Consider the following 10280-nt stretch of genomic DNA (forward strand, 5'->3'; position numbering starts at 1 on the left):
AGAGGTGGCGGACGTGGTGGCAACAGTGGACGGTACGCCTCTGGCAATCAAGGAGGCCAGCACAACAATGCTGGTAGCGATTGTTCCCGGAGCAACGGTGAAAAGGTGTCGTGCCAGCTCTGTGGAAGAACAAATCACACTGTGCCCAGATGCTACTACCGTTTTCACCACTCGTTCCAACCGGTGGTGACAACAGAGTCGTTACTGCTGTCGCAACAGGGTACATCATCGACCCAACGTGGTACACGGACTTCGGTGCAACCAACCATATCACCAGAGAAATCGACAAGATGATAATGCGCGAGAAGTACCATGGCAAGGACTAAGTTCATGCAGTGAATGGATCAGGTATGCTCATAGCTCATGTCGGTCCATTATGCATCACCACTCCTGAACGTACTTTACATCTCAATGTCTTACATGTACCACACACCACAAAAAATCTTCTTTCTGTTCATAAACTTACTTCTGACAAAAATATCTACTTTGAGTTTCACCTAAAGTATTTTCTTATCAAGGACCGAGCAACGATGAAAATTCTTCTTTGCGGTACCAGTAAAGGTGGACTCTATCCTTTACTCCCACATGATGTTCATCATGTCAAATAAGCCTTGTTAGTAGCCAAGTTTGATCAACGCTTGTGGCATTGCCGGTTAGGCACCCCTCTGACCAAGTAGTGCATCAAGTAGTTAGTAGCAATAATCTTCTGTGTGTTAGGGATTCAAATAAAGCTCTAGTCTGTGATGCTTGTTTACAGGCTAAGAGCTATCAATTACCATATTTGCGTTCAACTCATGTTACATTATTTCCATTAGAACTTGTGCACTCTGATGTTTGGGGTCCCACCATCACCTCTGTGAATGGCAATAAATACTATGTTTCCTTCATTGATGACTTCAGTAGATTTACTTGGATTCATGTCTTGAAGCACAAGTCCGATTGTGAATGTGTCTTTATTCAATTCCAAGCACATGTTGTACGATTGCTAAACAGGAAAATTGTGTGTATGTAAACTGTCTGGGGAGGCGAGTACCTAAAGCTACATCCCTTCTTTAATCATCACGGCATAGCCTATCATGTCTCTTGTCCCCACACTCATTAGCAAAATGGGCTAGCTGAGCGAAAACATCATCACATTGTAGAGGTCGACCTATCCCTCGTCGCACAAGAATCCATGCCTCTACGGTTTTGGGACGAGGCTTTCCAAACATATTGTTTTCTTATCAATTGCCTACCCAGCAAGACTACCCAGTCTAAAACTCCCATGGAAAACCTATTCCATTGCAAACCTGACTATCATCTGCTCAAGGCATTTGGCTATGTCTTCTGGCCACACCTTCGACCATATAATGACCACAAGTTTCAATTTCGGTCACAAAGGTGTGTGTTTTTGGGCTACAGTGGCATACACAAGGGTTATAAGTGTCTTCTCCCCTCTACTAGGTGCATTTACGTCTCACGTGACATGATATTTGATGAAAATATATTTTCTTTCTCTGAAACCAATCCGTCACCTGCCACACCTATCAGTGAACATGTTCTTCTTTTACCAATTCCATCCTTCTCTGTTCCTCAGCCTAGTACGGATGGAGGGGGTGATACTGATCGCATGACCTCTGAGCATATCACTTCTATTTCTGCTGCTAACGGACCTGATGCTTGTGTGGAGGCTCTAGTGTTGTGCAGGATATAGGCAGAATCACTAAAGTCAGTAATTCTAACGAAGCCAATGTTGACAACTTTGCACCACTTGTTGTCAAACAACTTGGTCTCCGTCCGGCACGGGAAGGAGGTACTAAACAGTAGGCTCCGGTGATTCAACAAGTCCTTGCATAAGACAATCCACACCCTATGCACACCAGGCTTTGCGACAACGTTGTAGTACCCAAGCAGTACACAGATGGTACAATACCCTATGGAATTCCCATGCGACGGCAAGCACATCTTTCTACAGTAGAACCTGTAGATCATCTTGAAGCAGTGCAAGATGTAAACTGGAAACAGGCTATGGATCATGAATATGCAGCATTACAGAAAAATCACATGTGGCAGCTAGGTCCATACCAACTTGGAATAAATCTTATTGATTCTAAATGGGTGTTCAAGCTGAAGCAAAAGGTAGATGGGTCAATTGACAGATAGAAGGCACAACTTGTTGCAAAAGAGTTCAAGCAACTTCATGGTGTGGATTATGATTACACTTTTAGCTCTGTGGTGAAGCCAGTCACAACCCGACTCATTCTGTCCTTGGCAGTTTCTAGAGGTCGGAGCTTGAGGCAACTAGATGTCCAGAACGCGTTCCTCCTTGGCATTCTAGAAGAGAAGGTGTATATGAATCAACCTCCTGTGTATGTTAGTAAAGAATTTCCGAAGTACATATGCAAGCTCAACAAGGCTATATATGGGTTGAAACAAGCACCAAGAGCATGGTTTTCCAAGCTCAATTCCAAATTACAAGATCTTGGCTTCACTGCATCAAAAGCAGATACGTCACTGTTTATATAAAGAAAAGGCACTACGGTGATTTACTTTTTTATCTACGTTGATGATATAATTGTCACAAGTTCATCAGATAGTGCTATCATTGAGTTAATCTGCAATTTGAAAACCGAGTTTGCTATCAAGGGTCTTGGTGAGCTACACTATTTTTTGGGCATGTAGGTTCAGAAGGAAGTTGATGGGATTATTTTGACACAGTCCAAATATGTGTCTAATGTGCTGCAACGAGTTGGCATGGAGAAGTGCAGGCCGATGAACACTCCTCTCTCGACTATTGAGAAGCTTTCCAGGTCAGAAGGGGAACTGTTAAGTCAGCCAGATGCAACTAAGTATCGCAGCACAGTGGGAGCACTGCAATATCTGATGTTAACTCAGCTAGATATTTCCTTTGCTGTAAATAAGGTGTGCCAATTTATGCAGTCTCCCACAACACAGCACTAGATAGCAGTCAAGCGAATCCTTCGATATCTGAAAGGAACTGCAGCAGTGGGACTGAAGATACGTCGTTCGGCCTTAACTCTACTCAGTGCCTTTTCAGATGCAGATTGGGCTGGCTATCCCGATGATCAGCAGTCAACAAATGGGTTCGCAGTGTTCTTTGGTGAGAATCTGATCTCGTGGTGCTTGCGCAAACAAGCCACAGTTTCTCGGTCAAGTACCGGGGCTTAATATAAAGCCCTTGCAAACGACACAACAGAAGTAATCTAGGTTCAAACACTGCTGAGTGAGCTAGGTATATTTCAGCCTCGAGAACCATGCCTCTGGTGCGACAATTTAGATGCAACATAACTTTTAGCCAATCCAGTATTCCGCGCCAGAACCAAGCACATGGAAGTTGACTTCCATTTTATGCCAGAGCGAGTTTCTCACAAGGAGCTGGAAAGTCTTGTAATTAGTTGTGGTCCTTTTCACCACGTCCCAATAACAGGGTCATCGCCCCCGCGTTCCTAAGTCGTCTCCGCGTTCCTAAGTCATCTCCGCGTTCCTAACAACTTTGCCAAGGACATGCAGCTGCACAGAGTCCTCGGAGAGCAAGTTGCAAGGATACGTCAGAGTAATTTCACTCGCCTCCTTGTTATGCTTACTGCTTTGATCCTTTGTTGGAAGCTTATATATATGCTCCTGTTAGCTGCAACAGCAATGGTGTACTAGTAACCTGATGGTACGTTGACGAAATCTTCCTGTGGGGATCTTCAGCCGCTAGTACTTCCTGCATCAACGCAACCATCGATTGTTCCCAGTACATATGGTAAATTCCTATCCTTGAATATTCGCAGAGTTTACGTCTTCATTTCAAGTAGTTATATTGCTAGCAAAGCAAAACATAGTTCATGAAGCGCGTTTTACAGTATTACTATGGCCTATGATGGGTGCATCGGAGTTTGTAAGTTGTTTTTTGAGATATTTCAAAAGTGCGGCAGCTTGGATTCAGAATTATTCGACTCAAGCAATTTAGTCAACTGCTGCATTAACATGATGTATATAAAACGGATCTTCCAAAACATATAACACTAAAAGAATACCTGGTATATGAACTATGTACATTAAAGCAAGTAGTTATTAGGAGCCTAGGACAATAAAAATGAAAATTCTAATGATTCCAGGAATTACCATAAAGTACACCTAGTTACAATAAGTGATGTTTTAGATCATAATATGTTTATAAAACTATATCATTTTACTTTTCGTGACCAAATGCACAAATAAGATTTTTCATACATCACTAGAAGTTGGAATGGTAAAAATTTTAAGTGCAATAAGTAAAGGGGTATTCTGAAAAATTTAGGGTGCTCTTGTAGGTTTTTCTGAGATTTTATATTTTCCTTAGCACTGAAAGTATAAAACTAATCCACAGTTTTAAAATATTAGGACTCCCTGAAGGACCGTGTGAGAACTTTCACGGAGGGCATTTTGATCATGGCTTGCCCGGTGCTTGTCGCCGTTGCATTGAAGAAAGTGGACTTGAAGAGCGAGGGAAATGCAACTGTTCGAGGCAGCATCTCGCCAGTCGCGGCTATTAGTCTGTTCCTGTCTTTATTCACCTTCGTCCTCCTCGGTATCGCGAGCATCCTGAAAGGCTTGTTACCACATCGGTTTCCCTATCAATTAGAGTTGGTATTTCGTTTCTCGAAGCTGCTAGTCCACGCCTGTGCCGTTCTTCAGATGCTGCTCGCGTACATGATCTTTCTTCTCATCACCATGAGGTTCAAACCGTTCTTGGTCGTGTTGGTCGTGTTCGGTCTTTTCCTCCTTTACTGTTGCTACCTGTCTGTGATAAAAAGCCAGGAACGAATCGACGGGGGACATGGACCGTGCGACTGCTATAAGAAGCTCGAGCCGTCACTGGACTTTTCGGCCGCTCTGACGTCACTTCTGTTCCTCGCGCTGGAAGGCTTGGCGTTGGAGGGCCAGACCGCCGTCGGCAAAGACCTTGACCCACGCCTTCTTGTCCCCCTCGGCTTCACCTTCTTCTTCTGTGTGGTGGCTGTTGCAATCATGCTCTTGGCGGCGGTCCCTCCCGTTGACTATAATGGCAATGGATGCATGCAGATGTGCACGCTTTTACACGTATTGTGTGGCGCACTAACTCTCTTCTTCGCCGTGGTGGTGCTCACGATCACCTTCGAACTCGAGAAGGAGAAGGGAATCACGGCGGTCGCTGTACCATGTGTCGGCCTATTTCTGTTCTACCTTGGGTGTCTATGCGTCCGAGAGGGTAACGAACTGGACGGCAACGAAGTTAAACTCGCATCGCTGGAGCTGACCAAGGTCACCTTCACAGGCTTCCTGGCCATCTCGTTACCGAGCATCCGCAACAGCTCGCTCAGCAGCTACACCAGTGCCTTCATACTCATCACTGCCATGGCTGTGATCTCAGGCCTCCTGTGGAGGTTCATGACGCACTTCAAGAAAAAAGCGGCTGTCTGGACTGCTAAGGTTGCTTGTCTGTCCACCCATGGGTTCGTGGCGGCTGCCGCGATTGCATTTATGTTAATTGCGATGCATGCGCTATCTGATGCTGAAGACGAATGCCATATTCCCTGCAGTTCGAGTTCATCCGCACAGCTACAGTTATTTGTTACGTGCTTCATCAAAAAAGCCAGAGAAAGAAGTTCGTACGCGCTTTCTAGTGTTAACTGCTAAACAGTAATCAAGTGACTGAAAATTTGTTATATCTCACTCGCTTTTTTCCTGCTGTAAATCTTGATCCGATATTCGTGATTCTAGTTCTTTGTTTGTCACATGTGTTATTTCTGACTTTCTATTGCTGCCAACGGGCCAACCATTTCAAATTACCGACCCATTAAGCTCAGCAGAACTGTGATCTTGTGTTGTCTCTTGGACTGAGCTGGCTGATGGTCAAATGGGCGGTCTGGTCCGGTACAGCACGGGTTCATTAAGGCACGGTCCGTTTAGGCACGACTCGTTTAGGCCCGTTAGCTAAACGGGTCATGCCGTGCTGGTTCACGTGCCTCGACTCCAGTCCAGGCACGGCCTATTTAAAATCGGGTCGTGCCGTATCAGTCTGTGGCACGGTAGACTCGATATTTTTTTTCCGTCAGCTCACGAAAAATTGAAAAAAAATCACAAAAACTTGTTTTCACTTGGAATTGAACACCTAACCTTCTAATTGGGAATCAAACACACTACCATTACACCACATATTCCATATGGTATTAGATCTAAAAAAAATTATATAAAATACTACAAAAATATGAACAGTTAAACGGGTCGTGCCGTGCCGGCCCGTCGTGCCGCGGCTCCGGCCCAGGCACGGCCCAAGTCGCCGTGCCGTGCCGGCCCGGCCCGTTAGCCGTCGTGCCATGCTGTGCCTGAGCCGTGATAACAGTGTCGTGCCTCGGGCCGGCCCATATTGCACAGCCCATTTGGACATCTTTAGGGGCAGATACTACTGATGTTTCAAAGCATATTTTAGCAACTTTCCGATTAACATGATTTTAAAATTAAACACATAAAGAAGGACATGGTAGCCATAATAAAATATCACACACAAGAACATGAGCATTTCAACATAATTTAAGCCATGAATTTTACTACTCATGTTCAAAAGGATATCAAATATGGCAATCGACATAACATGGTGGGATAATACAAGAAACATATCCGTTCTTGCTAAAATATGTGATATTTTAATTCGAAAAAGTACAGAAACAAATACTATCTACCACCTATTATTTGAACTTTATATCTATATATTTAATATTTGATGATGTATTCAATAGAGCTTAAAAAATACTATCGAAATATATTTTTAGAATATATAGACGTCAATAATTTTATGTGTATAAAATACGTGTGCAGATTAGTTTTGCTTCCCCCCTCCCCCTGTCAATTCCATTTGTGAAATAAAGAAATGTAAAAAGACTTTTATTGGAGATCTTGAGCTGATTTGTGAAATAAAGAGTGAGGGCAGGCGAATTTTTTTTTTAACTGTCATCTAACGCTACACTAAGTTCACATATTAGTGTGGTAGTCTCAAGCAAAAGTTCTAGATTGAGTTCAACGAGTTTAGTGTCTTGTTTTACTATGCCATAAACCTATTAAGAAATAAAGATATTCAAAACAATCTGATTGATCAGAATTTAACAAGATTAATCGTTCACAGTGATAAATAGTAAAACAAGACTATAAACAGTAATTAACATAACTACAATGAAGAGCTTGTTCTACATTACCATACTAATCTTACTTAAACCGCTTTCATCATCGAGCAGTGTACCCACCAACCCTACCATGCAATTTACTCCCAATAATAGCACACAACAGATATAGGTACACGTTATAGCAAAATTGCAAGATGTACTTTAAAAGGCAACAGGAACGGTCTTACTTTCCAACGAAGAAGCCGAAGGCAAGGCACGAGTGCACTGTCTCTGAAAATAGAGACATTCCATCTATACCAAGATCAGTAGTGTGAATGTTCTTGGAGATACAATGCCATTGTGTCAATAGAAGAGCACATTGCAGTCAACACCGATGAGCAGAACAAAGCCGTAACAGTTAGGAGCCCAACACTGAGCCAGGGAGGAAGTCATCTAACACCAAAGCACACATAACAGCAACGACAGGGCCAACCCCGCACAGAGCGCACAAAGAGCACGGTCAAGAAGACAACACGCGCTCGGTGAATACACCGTGCACCACGGCACACGGCAAGTGCGCAAATGGAGAAGACACCGTGCACAAGAGAACACCGACCAAAGCAACACAGAGGACCGGGTAGACTTCTCACACGGCGAAGCTCCCATGCCGCACCAACACCACTTGCAGATCACGCGCATGGGCGCAACACAACATAACATCAAGGTGACAACATCAGCACTGGCCAACACGCACACGATGACGCATAGACCTAACGGCACCATCGGCGAACATAAGTTGGGCAGTCGGCCACAACACCACCGGGATCCCCGAGGGTGCGGTGGCGCTCAACACAATGGGGCCAACCACAGGGGCTAGGCCAGTAGCGTCGCGAGCACCACCTCGCTAGGAAGCCGAAGCGCAGCGGTCCAATGGGTTGCCGGAATCCAAGTTGCTCGAGATCCGGAGGTGGAGGAAAATAGATGGAAATCGGGAGGTGAAGAAGGCCCACATATATCCGACCCGATCCAGCCGAGCCGCCACCATCATAATCCCAATGACCTTGCCCACGAATCGGCCTCGGCCAGCTAGGGCAGAGCCATGGGCTAGTGGTGCCGACGCTCCTCCTCCTCCTTCTGTAACCCGCTAGGAGATAAGATGTCGAGGGACTCGGTCGGTTAGTGGGCTGCTCGGCTAGCCGGCCTTGAAGCGGTCCATTGGCTGCATCTTCACTGCTCCCTCCGATCGCCAAGATGTTGTTCTAGAGTATGGTCCACGAACAACGCCTCTCATTACTCCGTACTAGCTCTTTAATGCGCATGCGTGGACCACAGCAGATGCAAGTGCTGAAATGCAAAGCATACGCTTGGTAGATGCACCTGGCATCAAGCGTTTGGGGCTGTTGTTAAACACATGCATAGGTGAAATTTTTTTGGATGCAGAGAACTGCACTAACTCATCTTGGTAACAAGAAGGGTACAGTAATTGCACTCGTTTAACTAGCTTTTAATAGCAGTAACATGGGAAAACATCACTAAAAAACCTAAAATGCCATATGTTTAAGAACAAAACCAATATGGCTAAACGTCATCAGAACGGGGGAGTATTATAAAAATATAAACACTCCAATTGGTGGTGGTCCGATCTAACGTCCCCTCACATGTGTCCACGCCGGCAGTGGGTCTGCCTCACTTGCATGATCGTCTCATTCGTCGTTCGTCGTCCCCTCTCCCACAAGGTGGACCTCGGGCCTGCCTGCGAGCGCTCCGGTGAGGGCCGATGGCCAGTGCTCACCTCGGCAATGCTAAGGTTCCTACAAACACGTGCCAATCTGGAGGCGCTGAGGTTAAGGCTACCTTGGGGCCTGGGTGGATCTGGCACCGGCCCGAGCTCACACAGATGCATGACTGGCCGGATACATGGCGCAAGGTGGCCTCAGATGGACCGCTCCGCCTGTCAGCTTCCTGTCAGTACGCCTGACGTCCAGAAGACTCAAGACGCGAGTAAGAACACAACGTGGGAGGATTCAAATACCAGCGGAGTGTTGGAGCGCAAGGCTCGAGAGAAGCGGCCCAACCCTCGCGTGTCTGAGCCTGAATGGGTGGAGTAGGTTTGCGTCTCTGGGCCCAAGGCTAACTGTAACCGGTGGTATATATAAACCGGAAACATTCGAGAGGAGAGGTAGAAAAGTTGTAAACGAACTCCATTCTTCCTCTAATAAAACTCCTCCTTTCTTCCTCCTTATATATACCTCATCTCCGATCTCCGATCCCTCTCTCTCTCAATTCTCCTTGCTACCTCAACCCAACCTCTACTCCACGAACCTAACAATTGGTACTTAGAGCCACTATCCTGGAGCAACACGATCATTACACCCTCTTCCAAGGCAAGCTAGGAGCCATGGATCCCAACACCAAGATGATCATCGAAGAGATGAACAAGTGTTTCACCGAATTTGACCTCAAGTGGGAGAAGAGGTTTCTGGAGCAAGACCAGAAGAGGAATGAGCGGGTGGTAGCGATGGAGGTGACAACGATGGCAATCGAGACATGGAAGCCGCAGATTGAGTCCACAATCAACAACATCAATCTCAAAGTCGGGAAGCTCAACAAGCATTGGAATAGGATCATGTTCCTGCAATCAACAAGCACCCCAGGATTGCTTGCGAACCTAGGATCGGTGTCCGCGCACCCACCGACCAGAGCTCACGCTGATGGCCTGGATGGGCACCATGTCGAATAGCTTCACCTAGAGACTGGGTTTGGGTTGGTCACCACCCTAGCTCATCTCCCAATCAAAGGTACCAATGACTCGTTTGTGTACTCTTCAATTCCGCTAAATTTTGCATCGCCTAGTGGATTCCATAATAATGTGCATTGCGGTGAGAGATATGGATTTGGGAGTAAATTGCCTAAAATGAACTTCCCTCAGTTTGATGGGGAGAATTCAAAATTATGGTAGTCTAGATGTGAGAATTACTTTGAGATGTACTCATTAGAGCTGTCTATTGGATCAAAGTTGCCATGATACACTTCATAGCCCCAGCAGTGCGTTGGTTATTGCAATCAACAGAGCGGCATTTTGCTAGGGCTAGTTGGGGATACCTCTATTAGATGATTAGGGAGAGGTTTGGGCATGTTCACCATGAATCCCTCATTACTCAATTGTTCCATATCAAA

At 45.5% G+C, this 10280-nt stretch overlaps 1 protein-coding gene across 2 annotated transcripts; it reads left to right on the forward strand.

Moving 5' to 3' along the window:
* Window positions 1–3534: 3534 nt before the first annotated feature.
* LOC133901034 (uncharacterized) lies at window positions 3535–5736 on the forward strand. 2 transcript variants are annotated; one of them, XM_062342338.1, is made up of 3 exons: window positions 3535–3553; window positions 3638–3748; window positions 4369–5736. In XM_062342338.1, the coding sequence occupies exons 2-3, from the start codon at window positions 3746–3748 to the stop codon at window positions 5641–5643; spliced, it is 1278 nt and encodes a 425-aa protein (XP_062198322.1). In that variant the 5' UTR covers window positions 3535–3553; window positions 3638–3745; the 3' UTR covers window positions 5644–5736. The 2 variants fall into 2 exon arrangements, with proteins under 2 accessions (XP_062198322.1, XP_062198314.1); XM_062342330.1 differs by lacking the exon at window positions 3535–3553 and having other exon boundaries at window positions 3619–3748.
* The last annotated feature ends 4544 nt before the right edge of the window (window positions 5737–10280 follow it).

Source organism: Phragmites australis, chromosome 2 (genome assembly GCF_958298935.1).
Source record: "Phragmites australis chromosome 2, lpPhrAust1.1, whole genome shotgun sequence".
NCBI classification, from domain to species: domain Eukaryota; kingdom Viridiplantae; phylum Streptophyta; class Magnoliopsida; order Poales; family Poaceae; genus Phragmites; species Phragmites australis.